We start from the raw sequence: 17489 nt of genomic DNA on the forward strand, positions 1-17489 counted from the left end.
TGAATCCATTTAAAAAATAATAGAGTACAACTACACTACATTGTTAATCACACTTCTATATGGAATAATCATTTCATTTTAAGTATAAAATAATACATTAATTGTTTCTGGTCATATTCATCATTAAAATTACTAACTCACAAACAATTAGCACCCAAAATTGAACATTGAAAAAACCTTGAAAGTGCCTGCAACAGTAATGTTTACTGTGACTAAAATATGGTATCACACTTTATATGTGCTTCTTTTTGTCACCCTCAAAACCTGCCATTGCCTACAATGCATTTCAAAGGATACCATGACCCTGAGTCCTGTAATTGCTGCCACAACATGTTATCTAGGCCAGGGCGGAGTTCGCAGAGTTCTGCTATGCGAAACTCTGCAAAGTGACCAAAAAACTCTGCCGCACTGCACGGAGTTCCGCAAGCGGGGAAGTGTGTTAGGTTGCTCTGTTTGCGCTGATTTTTAGCGCCGGATGTTTGTCCAACACTGGATAATCAGCACGGATGGCATCATGCATAGTGCAAGAGGGCGCCGTTTCTTTCTGCCGCTCGAGTAGATTTTCTACTTAAGCAGCAGCTTCCTCAATATGAACACATGGTTTCTCAATGCAAGCGGCGCGACCATCCAAGGCCGCTCGCCCTCATTGAAAAATCAAGCTAGGAGGTGGTCTAGTGTTGCATTTTCCTCACTCGCACTCGCCAATTTAATGTTGGTGAGCGAGGTAAAAATCCTGCTCCTTTTTGGAACTCCACATTTTCTGCAGATCACGGAAAACTGCACAAACTCCGTGAACGGAGCAGAGTTCACCACCAAGACTTAGTGTTATCCAATTTGTGGGCAGGCAATCAAGGAAGGGATTCTTTGAGCATCCCCCCATATGCCCCTTGGGTCATGGTGTGCTCAACCTGCCCCCTTGTATATTTTATTTAATGTATTTTCAGTACACAGTGACAATGCCCCTTAGTCCTGTAACAGCTGCCTCAGCATATTGTTCCGGTTGTGGCCAGTTAATCAGCTTTCACTAGTCTCTTTAAAGTTGTCAATCAGAGCATATATGTGCATCAAAGGTTCAGATATGCCTATTTTATTTAACCCCTTCATGACCATCCCAAGCACCACTTTAAACAGAAATTCCTTGAAACCGGCTGAACGAATTTACACCAAACAAAAATAAAGCTTTCTTAGTAAAGTTCTAACGTTCTGCTACATTTAGTGCAATTCAGTTCAGCTGTTTTTTCTGTTTTGCTTTCCAAACATTTCTATGGAAAGTAACATGACAAATCAATGTTTTGGGGAGACCTCCTTTCTTTGTGGCTCTTGCTTCACGTATCAACCTAAAACTTTCCGGAGAGGAGCTGAAGTGGATGAACTTCTTTTGGGAAGTTTTGCCCCACCAAATTTATTTGCAGCACAAAAAGTGTTCTTCCTATGGAAATTATGACCTATTACTACACAGTGGTCACTGCCCTAATCTAAAAAAAAACCTTACCTCCTGCTACCTCTACCCACCACTGAGCCCTAAAACCTCATGCCTCCCTTCACTGCTACTTGCACCTGAACCATTAAAAAACCGTTACCCTCTTTACCTCTACCTAACCCTGAACCCTAAAACCTTTTGACCTCCCTTTACCGCTACTCATTCCTGAACCCTAAAGATGCTTTCCCTCCCTTTAGCCCTTTCAATTCCTAACCCTAAAACCCCTTACCCATTTAACCATCACTGACCCCTTAAAATCCTATGCCTTAACCCATAAACCCTCATGTTTTTAAAATGACATGAAATTAAGTCATTAAAAAAATACTTACCTGAGTTGTAAAGGCCTGCTTTGTCAAAAGCGTAAAAGTGACTCTTTGAAGTAAAGGTAAACAAAAAGTTGTAAGCATTACATACGGGAACAAACATTTAGCAATGTCATTTAAGAAACAGCTGCTTTGGTGATCAGCTTAGTCCTTCACTTCAACACTAATCAAAGGTTGCAAAAAGAGATCATGTCCACCCAAGAGCCCATTTGTGCCACAATACTGGATCCATTGTATGAAAAAGCACTGGGCACTTTCATACCTTTGTCTGAAGTGGATGTCTTAATTTAAAAGACTGAGATAATCAGGAAAGCGGGTGATTTATAAGAATGGCTGCAAATTTGAGGGCAGAGCAGAATTTAAGTGCAGCCTTCAAAGAGGGTAGTGCTGTTGGCTCTCTGTTTCTGCAGTAGCAACCACCACCATTGCCGGCTATGAAACTCACAGCAAATACAGCTTCACATTCACTGCCAGCCTCTGCAACAGGTTGGTTACATATGATGATAATAATAACCCAGTATTTGCAAAGCGCGAGCTAATCACCCCTAAGGGTCTCAAGGTGCTGGGGGATATCTGGAAGATTAAATGAGCTACTGTCCAAAGTCACAAGATGCTCAGCAGAATGCCTCCAGCGCTGGGGATCGAACTGTGAGTCCAGCGCTCCAGAGTCAGAAACCCTGGCAGCTGCCCCACACTCTCCCATTAAAGTACCTAAGTCTGCGGGCAATGCAAGCACAGCAAGTGGCAGCACTAATGAAAGTTGAGAAAACCGCCCAAGACTATCTGGATGACACAACAGATGTTTACCTGGATCAAAGTCTATTGACCTATTGGCAAGGGAGGAATTAACAGTGGCCAGAACCCAGAAGTCTGGCAATAAATGATTTTGCATGTCTGGTTCGCAAGTGTGTCTTAGAAGTTTGTGTTCAATGCAGGGGGGCATCTGTCATAGTCATAAGGACCATCAAAAGTGGAGTTTGATGACAACTGAAAAAAACAAAGACTTCATGTGAAAAAATGATAATGCTCCCGGAGACACACTGTGGATGAGGGCAGTTAATCTGGCATCACAAGTGTGGCGCGTGATCATACTCCCGGCAACCCCCTGAGCTATGCCTGCTTTTGAAAAAAAAAAGTATATATTTTAAATCTCTCTCTATGTACTATGACCTGATGTTTAAGGCATCCATCTTCTGTTTCCCTGAGGGTGAAGTCATTCCACTGGGAGAGTGTCAAGGCACAAACACTCCGAATAAAGAGCCTTTGACAATACTTTGGGTGATTATATCTTTCCGACTTTCATTTGTAATACTTACCAATACATATTTTACCTACCAATGAGATGGTGTGGGTGTGTGTGTATATATATATATATATATATATATATATATATATATATATATATATGCGTGTGTTCGTGTATATCAGGGGCGGGTGGCAAACTCTGCTGTGCCCATGGAGTTTGCAGAAATTTGACAACTCCACACTCTGCTGGGAGTGCGGAATTTAGCAAAAAACTCTGATTCCTCTGCGTGGCATTGTTTTCCCCCGACATCCACCCCTACTCATTACATGGATCTCAGCGATGAGTTGCTGACATCCTCCGGATGTCGATGAGCTGAGCCATGCTGGTGTTCTCTGTCTCCTCATCAGTGCAGGATTATTTGCCACTGCACACTTGACCATGAATAAAGAAGCTGTGGTGGTAATCCGCATTGTTTCTTCTGTAACTAATGAAACCCCTTTGCTGCAGGACTTGGGAGGTCTGTGCATAGTGGGTGGAGACCGGGTTTAGGTCTCGCAAGTCCTGCAGCGAAGGGGTTTCATTAGTTACAGAAGAAACACCGCAGATCACTGCCACGTTGGAAGGAAAAGTGGCAGCACTGTGCCCGGTGCAGAAGAGCAGCACCTAGGCCGGCAAAGAGGTAAGCTGACAAGAGCTGGAGGTAGTCTGGTATTCAGGAATAGGGGAGGGCCCCTTCCTGACAAACGAGCTGTGCGCTGCCAGCTAGGTCTATGACTCTGCTGCTGCCATAGGGCGGAGTGGAACTTTGCAGAATTCCACTAATTTTTAGGCAACTCTGTGGAATTCAGCGTAGTGCCACTCCACCAACTACACCAACTCCTAGTGTATAGATAGATAGATAGACAGACAGACAGACAGACAGACAGACAGACAGACAGACAGACAGACAGACAGACAGACAGACAGATAGATAGATAGATAGATAGATAGATAGATAGATAGATTTGGCATGCGGCTTACAAAGGCTGCTGTAAATTAACTTAAAAGGGCCAGTGTGCATGACATAGAGTGTCAATCAAGCAGTACATTGCAATCCTTTTGCTGAGGGTGACTGAGCGACGAGAGGTGAGAAAGGCTACTTCAACCTTCAGTTCAACTGTTGATTTTGAAATGAGCAGTGGTATCAGCCTTCAATAGAAGCTATAATTTCATTAAAATAAACAAGAAGGTGTCTCTCATCTCTATTCTTTGTTTTATAACCATGCTGGACTGCTAGTGAAGATTTAAAAGACTGCACTGTTTGTGTATCACTTCCATGGGAAAGAGAGACACATGGGTAAATGGAATCCACACTTGAAACAAGCAATTTGCACCAATGAATACCAAATGATGACGATTCATGTGATGGCTGGGAGGTTCTTTACGGGTAAACTAAAATTGATATGTATGTCTGGGTGATCATTTGGATCAATGCTTACCTTCCATGTGTCACTGTTATAGCTGCCTTACTTGATTACCCAATCATTAACTTGGGCCCATCTTCTCTAGATTTTTCTGAGACCACTCATTTTAGCTAGATTAAACTAATACTCAATTTCTTTTTATTTTCTTGTTCAACAGGCAGATCCCTATTTGGATAAAATCTTAAAGAACAGTTGACAGCAGCTAGCAAAAGGACCAATGCCCATTAATTTCTATTGACACAAAAGGACCCAAAGAAGCCTACCCTTGTTGACTCAAAAGAGGTGCATTGATTCGGAGACTGCAGACTAGCTGCTCAGGTAGCAAACTAAGTGGTTGTGGTCTTGACATGTCACACAATAGGTACAGCTACATTGTTTTATTTTATGGGCGATAAGCTCGGAACATGCAGCCAATTGTCTCTCTGATTATCTGGGCTCTGGGATCGATACAAGATTGCCTCTGAGCTAATGGTTTATCACTTTAACAGCATATGCTCCACCGTCTGAATCCTCATGAACTATGATTACCTTCACTCTCCAATACAGTCATTTTTATTATGCGTTCAACAGGCCTTCTTTTCTTTTATGCAATGAAACGACATAGCGTGCTTGTACAGCGATTCAGCCAGGCCTACACCTAAGTCAGACAGTGCAGATGAATGCAGCTGCACGGTCCATTTGTATACAGTATAGTTTTTCTTTTATTATAAATATTTTGTGAGCCATGTGGGTCCTCCCTATTTTGCATTTTTCCAGCAAAAGTAACACATAGCTATCTTGGGAGCTTGGGAGATTCTAAAGAAAAAGGCAGTTTGAATGTGCAAACTGAACTGTCATATTCCTTCCTTCTAGGTGTGATGCCATTTGCTGCTCATGGACTTGATGAATGTTGCTTTTACAGGAAAGTAAGACACAACCCACACCATCTCATTGGTAGGTAAAATATGTATTGGTAAGTATTACAAATGAAAGTCGGAAATATATAATCACCCAAAGTATCGTCAAAGGCTCTTTATTCGGAGTGTTTGTGCCTTGACACTCTCCCAGTGGAATGACTTCACCCTCAGGGAAACAGAAGATGGATGCCTTAAACATCAGGTCATAGTACATAAGAATGCTCTATCACCGATCTCACCCTTGTGGTTTTTAAACTGAAGGAGTCCACTGTCTAAAATCTACACCGAGGGACTTTTATTGTCGATCCTGTTTGAAGGAAAGGATCACACCAGGACAATTCTCAGCTTTTAACTTATTGCTCATGCTCAATTCTAATAGAATAGGAAGCTTGTATCCATCTATGCAGCTCCCTTTGACCAGTGAGGGTTTTAAAACTAATGGTGCCAGGAAACAAACAAAATGTGCCAAACCCAACTTAATGTGCTAAGATAACAATGGCGATATTACTGTTCAATCCCCAGAAGAATCGTCACACGGCCACCAAATATTCCTGTGCCACCATCAACCAAGCCAAAGTATGTGCACCCTCCCAGGTCACTTGCCTGAGGCCGTGACTCTCCTTAAGAGCCGCAGCGACCTCGTCCTTTTCGCCCTACCCTGGGATGTCAGGAGGAGTGCCGGCTTCATTTGACAGGTCCTCTGCCTTCTCTGGTACTGTAGCCGTCCCTCAGCTCCACAAGTGTTGAAGGGGCTTTCCGAGTCCCTCCAACAGGCACCTCCCACTGTCGCCTAGGTCGTCCTCTTCTACTGAAGCACTCATGCGCTTCTCTCCATCACGGTATTCTCGCCACGCATCAGCCTGCAATGCCAATCCTCTTCTCATTCTGTAATTGCCTTCCTCCTCACTGGGTTCAGGCTGCCTATGAGCCTGTTGCAGCCAATGAGGGGGCATGGCCTCACCAACAACTAGAAAGTTAGCTGAGGTCTCTGTCGTGCCCGGGGGTCCCCAAACTAGTCTGCCTCCACAATGTCCTTGTTGCCCCGGCCCAGTTGTGTTTCTCTAGCTCCCCTAATTCCCTCTACCCATCCATTAATGAAACTCACAGGTTGGGCAATCTGTTGTGATGTTAATTTCCACAATCAACAGATCTCAGACTAAGTGGGTGGATGTGGTTAAAGCTACATCATTTTTTACTGAAGAGGGAGGTTACCGAAAACTTCAAACTTCATTTTTCCCACGCCAACCCTCCTATGTCCAACCTTGCAAAAAGGGATCTAACCCCCAGATTCATCAAGGTCACATTCTGCGAATTCCAAATTGCGATAATTACCGAATCGCAATTTAAGATTCGCAGAATGGGATTCATGAAAAAATGTGATCAAAAAATGCAAATCGCAATCGGCCGCAATTGCCGATTGCGATTTTTCCAAAATCGCAGGAAATTCGCAGAATCGGTCGTTTTCCATGTTGAAATTGCGATCTCGCAATTACCGAATTCGCAAATTGCGATCTCGCTAATTGCGAGATCGCAAAAACGGGAAGTCGCATTCCGAGCACAATGATGACATCACAACTAGGAAGTAGGCAGTTCCTTCCCTCATTCTGATCACTGAGCCTGAAAGTGGAAGCAGCACTGGCCAGAGCTCCACTACAGACCACCTGCAGCAGCACACCAGGAGACAAACAACCTCAGAAAATGTCCCAGGAAGCAGCAGGAAGCAGTGCCCTGGGCAGAAAAAGGAAAATTAAATTTTCCGAGCAGGAACTAGAATACTTAATAGAGGGAGTGACAAAGGACCATGACCGCCTGTTCGGTAAGGATTCATGGAGGGTGGCTGAGGCGGACAAGAGGCGAATTTGGCTGCGCATCAGTGCAAAGGTCAATGCAGTGGGAGTGACCCAGCGCTCCATTGACAAACTTAAAAAGAGGTGGTATGACCTCAGAGGGCGTGCGAAAGAACGCATTGCTGAGAGGTTGGGGGTGCGAGTTGCAACCGGAGGCGGAGATCCCACTGTTGCACCAAGCACCCCACTGGAAGACCTTGTGGAGGACACCCTGAATCCAGAAGCATGCGTGGGGCTTACCCGGCTGGACTCATCCCGACCCACCCAAAAATCCCAAGGTAAGTGCCATGCGAATGCGACCCTGTCCCCTAACAATGGCCATGACTTCAGAGCTACCCATTAGACAACCCCAGTAATGCAGGCCATGCACACCATAAATGCCCAATTGCATTGTGGGACTCGTAGTGTGACCACAATTACCAGACAGCCCAACACACCCAGACCTGTCGAGTGAGAGTCATTCCTAAAGCCAGTCAGGGAATGCAAGCCTGCATGCATGTAGCAACCTCCCATGTGCAAGAAACATGTCAATAATCATGGTCCCATTTACATCACAGGTGGCACTGAACAACCCAGCACCGACAGTGAGGCCCTACACATCGATGAGAACCCCGAGGACACCGAGGGAGAGGGCCATCTTTCCACTCAACCCGGACCATCACAGTCAGCAGCAGCAGTACCACCACCACCCCATGTGGACAGGGCCACCCCTGCAGCCACAGGTGCGGCACAACCACCCCATGTAACACCCATGGCAGTGGCACAGCCCACAACAGCAGCAGCCAGGAAGCAGACAAGGCGCACAGCCACTGTGCGATCACAGTCCAGCGGACTGGTGAGGGAGCAGCGGGACGTAACAACACGCGCTGGCAGCGGGGTACATGTCCCGGATCCTGGCCTGTCCATCGACCGTCGGATGCTCAGAGTCCACCAGAAGCAGGCACGTCACTTGGCAGCCATCAACCTGCAGCTGCACAAGACTGCGCGTAATGTGGGCCAGCTCACTGAAAGCATGCAACTCATGACCGCAGCTGTACGTGAAAACAGCCAGGTCCTGCTGTCCCAGCAAGATGTCACCCACCACCGCCACCGCCAGCTGCTGACCCTCCTGTCAGCTTACACAAGATCTAATCATATAATTGGAAATGCCACCTCCCAACTATCGCGTCGCTCCCTTGCCATGCAGATCCAGATGCTTGAGCAAGTCACCACAGCAGTGCAGAGTCTGCAGCCGACTGGCCATGGCCAAGCTAGTGGGGGGGATGATGCCAGTGAGGGCAATTCCAGCCACAGTAGCCTGACCTTGCCGCTGGTGACGTTACCCCGCCGCAGCACCAGGCCCACTGCAGCCTCACGGGCTAATACTGATGTTGAGGAAGTTGAAAGGCGACTGGGTGCGTCCACCCGGAGGCGCCACTGACTCATTGTACTGAACCAGCAGGGCCATGCTGATGATACAAACTTGCCCTCTTCACAAGCATGGGGATGTATGAGTGAATACAGCTCATGTCATATGTAAAACAAATTCTACATTATTGTGCAAAAAACAATAAGATGTAATAGTCACAAGTTAATCTGACTCATGTCATTATTTCATTTGTCATGCATGAGTGAAGTGTTGGGTGAGGGGAGTGGGTGCACTAGAAACAGTTCATTGCGATTTGGTTGTGGCGCCTGTGTCCTTCAGCAGGATTCTCCCCGCGTGCATGAGGCACATGTGCAGGTGGGCGGTTGTCTCCTTCCGAATCACTGCCAGAGATCTCTACAGGTATCCACCGCTTGGTAGCAATGTTGTGGAGTATTGCACACACGGCCACGATGCGGCAGCAGACCTCAGGCTGGAATTTTATGGCCCCACCAGTCTTGTGTAGTATGTGGAATCAGCTCTTCAATAGCCCAAATGTCCGCTCAATGCAATTGCTTGTGCGGATGTGTGCAGCATTGTAACACCGTTGCTGTGGTGTGGCAGGGTTGAGGTATGGGGTGAGGAGGTAGTCACGGAGACCGTAGGCGCTGTCACCTGAATGAAAGGAGCAGAGGGTGAGTGTCTGTCATGCGCAGCTACATGGTCGCGATGTACTATTTGTTGGCATGTGTACTTACCTAGAAGGTGTCCTTATCCAAAGTCTCCTCTAACCAGTCGTGTGTGCATGCCGCTGTGCCGGAATATGAAGGAGTCATGTGTGCTTCCCGGGTATTGTGCCACTATGTCCGTGATGATTGTCTTAGCGTTTCACACCATCTGGATATTCAGTGAGTGGTAGGACTTGCGGTTCCAGTACATGTATTCTGTTCCTGCAGGTGGGCAGATGTGGATGCGGGTACAGTCAGTGCATCCACTTACATGGGGGAATTGCGCAATGTTGTAAAAATCTAGCTTGGTCTGGTTCAAGTCCTGTTGGGTGGTTGGAAATGTGATGTAATGGTGTAGCCAGGTCAGCATGGCCTTCAGGAAACTGCTTAGGCAGCAGCACATGGTGCTCTGGGCGATCCCCCTGCAACGGCAACTATCCCTGGAAGCTTCCGGAGGCCAGGAGATGCAGGCTGCACAAGACCAGGACATGGGTGGGCACGGCATTGGTCCTCCTCGTTGGGTGCTGCATCAGGGGGTCAAGGTCCCAGATGAGCTTTGTAAGCCGGTACTTGGAGTAGATTTCCTCCGCAGTTTGGCCCAGAAGTGTGATCCGCTGGCGGAAAATTCACTCCTGGATCCTGCATCTGTTCCTTGCTGCAGCCTGGAGCCTTCGCCGCCTGACCACCATGTAGAGTCCTGGCATTTTGACTGTCCTCATGCTCCTACTGTGTCTCCTTAAGTGTGTTTGGATTCGGCCCGCACCTGTGGCTAGTTTGAGAATTAAATGATTTTTTTTCTTTTTAACTTTATGGCTACCATCTGGTTTGTGTTCTCCTTAAATTGCGCCTCACAAATAGCGATTTTTAGGTTTTTCGCTAAATGCGATTTTTCATGAATTTGGTTTGCGAATAGTTCGCGAATTCGCAAATGAAATCGCAGAATCATTGGAGTCTCGCTAATTCTGATTCGCTAAGGGGGTTCCACCTAGGATCTGCGATTTTGCAAAATGGTCAGTTTTCTTTTCATGAATTGCGGTTCTTTGATTTGCAATCACAATAGCTAATTCGCAGCTATTGAGATCGCTATTTTGGTTGATGAATCTGGCTGTTAGTGCAGAAAATAAATTAAAATGGGTATTCAAGGATAGGTAGTGTACACTTTTTATCAGGATCTATGCCCCATGGGTTCTACTGAAGTAACAATATCCTGCGCCCTGAAACTTGAGTGCTTCATTATTCTTACTTTAATAAATATATGTATTCTATGTTGATAGTTGTTTTATCATAATGGTCTCTGTCTTGGAGTTTCCCCTTGCTTTGTTTTTTTTTTAGTCTAATTGCATATGATGTACAATGTCTTCCCCATTAGCAGTGGGTCACCCACCATCAGTATAAGAATGCCCCTTGGGAAACCCTTGCATTAGGGTATTGGGCTAATGCGGGGGCAGGAGTAGCAGACATCACCTTTGGTACTCAGGTCAGAAAAGAAGTTCTATGGATGGGAAGAAGAAATTATTGTTTTGGCATGATACTGTCAGACCCCCATTAGAATTGCAGAGGGAAGGGCAAGGGTAGTAGTTATACAACTATAACTGATGGGAGATGGGTACAAGCCTCCTTACAATGTTCTGCTGGTTTTCTCCCAGTTGGCAATGGCCTTCCTTGACTTCTTTTGGACCTTTGATAAGCTGCTGAAGGAGGGCATCTGTGGTTGGGGGTGACTTAGGACTTCCTTTTCCTGCGGCGGCGAGATCGTGGTGGGGCTCTGGTCTCCTCCCGGCCCAGCTGACGGTAGTTGCTATCCCCCATCTCTGTCGCATGGCCTCCTTCAAGGGCATCTGGATGATCTAAGGAAAGAAGAAAAGAAAAGGAATGGTACTACTGAAAACAAACAATTGTTTATAAAATTAGACAGTACAAATGTTGGTCCTCAAGGGCCACAGGAATTTCTTTTGTGTGAATTCTTCATCACAGGCCTTTCTTTTTCCCATACGTAATTAGCATAATGCAGTACATGAGATGAATTATTCCATGACCATTGATTGCCATAATCCAAATTAGATTTTGTTTTCTAAAATGGGTGAGACGTTTAAATTAGCACAATGTGGGAACACTTTCACTACCCACTTAATATGTTATTAAAAGATCACTGAGTGACAAAAAATAAATACATATATATTGCCACTGAAAAATAAGGTATATTAAATATATGCTGCATAATTTATTTGACTATGTTTAGATAAATTGCCCAAAGATAATGGAGCCAATCTGTTAGAACAACATTTATTTTTTGGGACAACTGTTGGCATGCCATACATTCCAGTAGCCCTGCTGTGATCCTACTGCCTTCAAAGTCCCACCCTGAGTTCAACACTACACCCTCCTTCCCCAAGTTCATTAAATGTACAACAAAAAGTATTCCTGGACTATGAAGCAATAAGTGGCAATAAGTGGTAAGGTAAGTTCTAACAAAATGCTTGGGCTAGGTTTAGGTTCAGGTTTAGCTAGCGGTAGATACATTTGTATTACTATATTAGATAAGGGCGAGGAGGATGCTTTGACTCCTCCATGTAGCCAATCTAAATCAGCACACAATTCAAGTTTAGGCACCCTATAACTTAAAAGGGATAAAGGAGGGGTTATTTTAAGTTGATTTCAAAACTTGTTGCTGATTGATGACAGGCACTGTTAGGGTTATAGTTAAAAATCAGTAGAAAAACAGTGATGTAGCGTGGGCTCTAATGCAAGCAAAGAGTATGTCCCACCTTAACCCTCTGTTAGATAGCAAGTTCAGAGGGCCACTCACAGACCCAGCCAGCCCTGCTGCCACTACACCTGTTGCTCATTTGATTGCTAAGCCCTGAACACATGTACAAAATCAGTAAATTATATGTTTGCCTTTGTTCGGCTACATTTCAATACATTAATTTGTCCTGAGAAGGAGATACCATACTGTAGCTATCATAATTCACATCACACAGTACAATCAAACATGCCTTGCCCCATATTATAAATAGATCTTTATTACCACCAATTGTTTGTAAATCGTATGATATGAGCTAGAGCATTTTAATGTACATTTCATAGATTTTCCAAAAGATGAAGAACTTTGGTCACCTGTCCTGGCCTATATGGTGACGTGCTGCTTTTCCTTTGCATGCAGTTATTTTACCAATATTAAGGATTGGACTACTGAAACAAATGTTAGTCTGCGCTTAGTGAGAAATGTCCTTAGGGATTCCATCCTTTGCCAAGTACTGACCCTAATGTGAACTGCCTGGGAGAGAATTGTGTAGTGTGAGAGCTACCCCTATAGAGAACTATCCTTAATGAGAATTGCCTTCAGTGATAAATACTACTCCTAAAGAGATCTGTCACTGGGGAGAAGTGAGGTACACTCCCTGTACTATTCAGGTGAGTAACATTAGTAAAATAAATTGGCTTACTTAGTAGAAGCCAGTGCCAGGTCTTTCCTGTTTTGATAGGACTTACTACAATTTATTTCTTGTTTCTTGTTAACAGATGTAAGAGGCACCGTTTGGTACAGAGGAACACAATTTTGGACTATTTATGTATATCCTTTACAGATTGTCGTTACGTTCATTTTATGTATGCAGTAGCTAATGCTTAGAACTCTGGCCCTGAAGAAAGCCATGGGATCTTGTCCCTACCGGCTGAAACATGTTGGCCTTGTAAATGCAGTTATATGTTTAGACTGCTTCCTCTGCATTGTTCTTGTTTGTTTGAGGGAAAGGACAAATTACATTAGAGTTTTTCGCCTATTGATCCTTTTACCCCTTGCTTTTAACTTACACATCTTTTGATTTTTGCACTGCACTCGATCCCATCTTTATCATTTGTTCATGGGTACCTTAGCGATTGATGGTGCGACCCAATTGAGTAAGGGCGATGGATGGGTCTCATTGATCAAGAGACATACCACCCCATTTTTGGATGACCAAATGAGAACACTTGATCTACATACCTATTTGATGGGAATCCAACACATCTCTGTACGGGTCTTACCAACAATCTCAGTAGGTCCTTCGACAGGTTTGTCCTGGCACACATTCTGATATAGAGACTTATATAGCTCTATTAGCGCCTAACTCACTTATGTAGGAGTTTTGCAGCAGCTCGGAGTACTTGAAGCTCCGTTATAGACCCCCGGTTCTTTTTGTTGTTAGGATTATAGTTAGGGGGATACGAACTGGGCAGGTCTTTAAATTTCCCTCAGACCCTTCTTCAATTGTTTGTGTTTTACTGGGGAGAAGTGACTTTAGGGAGGCCTGACCTTAGTGAGAGCAGGTGTTGGAGGAAATGTCCTTAGTTTCATTTTCACTGCAAGACAAAGACAAACAAGTTCCTGTTTCTCCTGCTGGGGTTCTCCTAGACATGTTGAGGGACAAGAAAAGTGGAAGGAGCTTTATCTTAGCTACTGACCCAATTGTGAAAGTGTTCAACACCAATGGTGTCCCTCCTTGAGCGATCCTAACTTTCAAGCCCATTAGTAGAAAATGAAAATAGTCCCTCCATCTCTCCATCGCAGAGGGATTAAAGAGCAGCTCTAAGCTCCTTAACCCACTCTAGTGGCAGGAATGCATGGATGAAGGTATATGTGTCTTCAGGTTCTTAACCAGAGAACGTAAACAGCAATGTCTTGTTATATAACATTTGTAGCTAGATTTAGGACTTCTGCGGCCAATGTGTAGTTGAATAGATGTGAAAATATATTAGTGGAGCATTTTGTCCAGTCAAATATTTTCAGCCATCCAGATATATTTATATATCAGAAAATATGTGCATTGTAACAAGGCAGAACATGAGATCATACTGATCTGAGCGGTGTAAAGTTCTGCAGTAGAAGTGAGCAGCTGGAGATGAATTATTTGTATAGAGTCATGCATTATTTGATCCATTGTCTAAGCCAAGCATGGAACCGAGGTTTTGAGTTTACATGGTCAATGACTCAGCTACTAAACCAGATCGCATCCCATTCTGACAACTTAACCAGAAATCGAGACTTGTATTCATAAAATCCCGAGTTCTAAATGCTAATGTGAATCCATTGGAAGAAAATCCTAATTCTGAATGCTTCCACTAGTCTTCCACCCTTACTGCGTCAGTGCTCAGCGGTGAGTCTGAGCAACATTTCTAACAATGTGAGTGTCTTTTCACTTGTACTGTAATGCTACTTACTATTAGTGTCAGTCGTAAAGTACTTGTACAGTACAGTGCCCTTACATCAGTATGCAAGGGCACCGAAGGGTATGCAGTGCACTAAGGACACCGAGGGGTATTGCACCGCACATTGTGGCGCCCACTCTGCCTCCTTGCGAAATCCCGCCGAAGTGGAACTCTGCGGAATTCCGAGGGAGAACTTCAGCCAATTCCGCCCACCCCTGCGGCTCAGTTTAGGACCTGTGATTTTATCATTTCGCGTGACATCTGTTTAAAGTCATCAAGAGTTTATTGACATTATTTTCTTTCCACACCCATTTTGACTCGCATTCAAAACGAGGCACAGAGAAGTAAAGTGATGTGCGGATAATCAGGCACTTTATTCAAGGGGAAAGGCTGGGATCTGAATTAGGTTTCCCGACTATACATTGGGCAATGTAGCCTCTGAATGATTCTCTATACACCAAAGACCAACGTTTTGTGTTCACTAAATACATATTCCTTCTAGAGGCAGAATCTAGCCTTTACTGATGTCAGATATAGGCTCACAAATAATGGTTTCCGGAAGCATACATTCTGCTCTCCCATTTCTATAATGAGTAGTTGAAACACTGTGCCTACCTTCTCGCGTTGGCCTCTTTCGTTTCCTCCTGATGAGGGCGTATGACACAGCTGCAAGAACCAGAGCAACGGGAATTATCAACAGTAACACATAGTGGTTTCTTCTCTTTCCCTCGTCAGAGACGTATGTGTCTTCCACTGTAAAAACATTAAGATATTCATTACAAAGACTCTCTCTCATCTCGGAAGGCAGTCTTTCCCAAGAAACTAGTGAAAACACAAACACTGTCCTTCATCCGCCCTTTGCTTGTAGCACGTCAGTCAGCTTTCCTTTCTGCATCACAGACAATTCAGGAAACCGTTTATTTCAACCACTGTTATCATTCACAATTTTCACACATTTCTATGCTTGTGCAGAACCCCAAACCGGCCGGGGCATTCTACTGTTGCACAGTGTTTTAATTTATTTTTGATAGTGAACAAATACTCTGTTGAACATCCTGGAACTGAACCATCCACCTTGCCTTCATGGATCTGTCATCCGCTTTGACTGTGTAAATAGGACTAAGCTATGGCAGTCCATGAGGGCAATGGGGGTGGAAAATAGCATAGTTAATTTTCTGGAGGACCTGCATTCATCAACTAAAGCTAATGTCAGGTTCTCACAAAATTTGCAGGTATCCAGGGACTTTGAGATTATGAAGGGTGTCCGGCAAGGTTGCATTTTGGCGCCATTTTTATTTAACTTTTATATTAATGAACTAGACAGAGTGCTGAGGGCAACCAGTGGCATTCTAATATCCAGAACCAAATTGGACTTACAAACCCTTTTAACTGCATTTTCTGGATTCATGACACATTGGGACTTAGTGATTAATAATTCAAAGTCCTATGCCATGAAAGTAGGGAAATACACAAAAAAGAGCTTACAGTTTAGATCCGGCAATGACAAGATTACCAGCACGAACGTCTTCTCTTACTTAGGGGTCTTATTTGATGATCAACTCGGGTGGGATCCCTTAATAAAAAGAAAAAAAAGGGAACTGGTGCGGGTCAACGTTGCAATTTTTAATTTTGGCTCTAAAGTGGGAAAGAAACCGTCGGGAGCTATGCTTTAAGTGTATCAGCAAAAAGCTTAGCTACAGCAACCTATGGCAGTGAGATCTGGGGCTACACGGTAACAGAACCCCTTCAGGTAGTGAAAAGTAGGTTTTTTAAAACGTTGTTATGTGTCCTGAGAGGAACCCCGAACATGGCGGTACATGAGGAATTGGGGGTTCCCCTACCTAAGCAATACCATTGCTCTGCGTCCCTTGATCTTCTGGTTAACGTGTTGGTTAAACAAAGATCTAAACTTCACTCAATTGATTTTAAGACAGTGTCTGTCCTTAGATAATGTGGCTCGTATTCCCTGGCTTAATTATATTAAAAGAGGATTTAAAATGATTGGGCGGGGAGATTTATTTTTTAAGTCAGATGCTATTGTAAAAGAGGACGTGGAATTAACCAAGACAGCCTTTTTGAGCAGGAGGCATGCAGATCGGGATGCAGAAGAGGTACGGAAACCGAGTGTTTGGGCATACCTATTGCTCAAATAAACGCCACTGTCTGAACCATATCTTATGGGATCCTTGACGTCACATGAAAAATTTCTTTTAACTAGGTTCTGGATGAATCTCTTTCATCTCCTACTAGCAAGACCTAAGGGGGCTCCTAGATGTCAAGTGCTAGCTTCATGTTGCTGCGACGGAAAGTCTCCTCAGGATTTGCTGCACTTTATGTTTTTTTGCAAAATGTACGAAGTCCCCGGGAGGCATTTTTTAGTTCCTATTTTAAAGAAATTGAATTTTAATCAGGTTAGACCTGCACTAATGTATCTCCAACTGCTGAAGGATGATTGCATTATTTTTATTGTAGGGTTTTTAACCTCTTAAGTGCTGCGTCGGGGCGTTGGCCGACGGCAGCACTACCTCCCCAGTGCAATTGTTCTAGAGCACTGGATGAGAAAACTTTAGAAAATAATGTAGGAATCACTTGGAACAAAGGGGCATATTATCATGAACCACGTTAAAATTTATCGGCAGTTTAGAGGCAGAAAACTGCCGCTAAAGCGCGATAATGGGCTTGCTAATATGCCTTGGAAAATCCCAATAGAAGTCCATGTTCTGGTGTGGACGTGGGCTTCTGTTGGAATTCTCCAGGGCATATTATCAAGCCCATTATCGCAGCTTTAGCAGCAGTTTTCTGCCGCTAAACCAGTGATCATTTTATCGCCGTTCTTGATAATATGCCCCAAAGAACATTAGAGTAACCACAACAGGAAATGAAGAAATACTGCGCACATGAAGTGAGCAATGAACAGCTCAACATGCTGGATGGGGCCTGTGAATCTCAGCTACTCACATAAAAACATAAGGCA

General features: G+C 44.2%; 1 protein-coding gene across 1 annotated transcript in view; it reads right to left on the bottom strand.

Annotated features, from left to right (window-relative positions):
• Positions 1 to 10131: 10131 nt before the first annotated feature.
• The window catches only part of LOC147750995 (myelin-oligodendrocyte glycoprotein-like), a 223165-nt gene continuing 215807 nt past the window's right edge, over positions 10132 to 17489 (bottom strand). The window contains exons 5-6 of the mRNA XM_086937476.1: positions 15131 to 15268; positions 10132 to 11175 (exon numbers count right to left, since the gene is read on the bottom strand). Coding sequence (XP_086793602.1) covers positions 11051 to 11175; positions 15131 to 15268 — 263 coding nt within the window. The 3' untranslated portion in view covers positions 10132 to 11050. The remainder of the gene's footprint in view (positions 11176 to 15130; positions 15269 to 17489) is intronic.

This window comes from Lissotriton vulgaris, chromosome 1_1 (assembly GCF_964263255.1).
Source record: "Lissotriton vulgaris chromosome 1_1, aLisVul1.2, whole genome shotgun sequence".
Classification (NCBI taxonomy): domain Eukaryota; kingdom Metazoa; phylum Chordata; class Amphibia; order Caudata; family Salamandridae; genus Lissotriton; species Lissotriton vulgaris.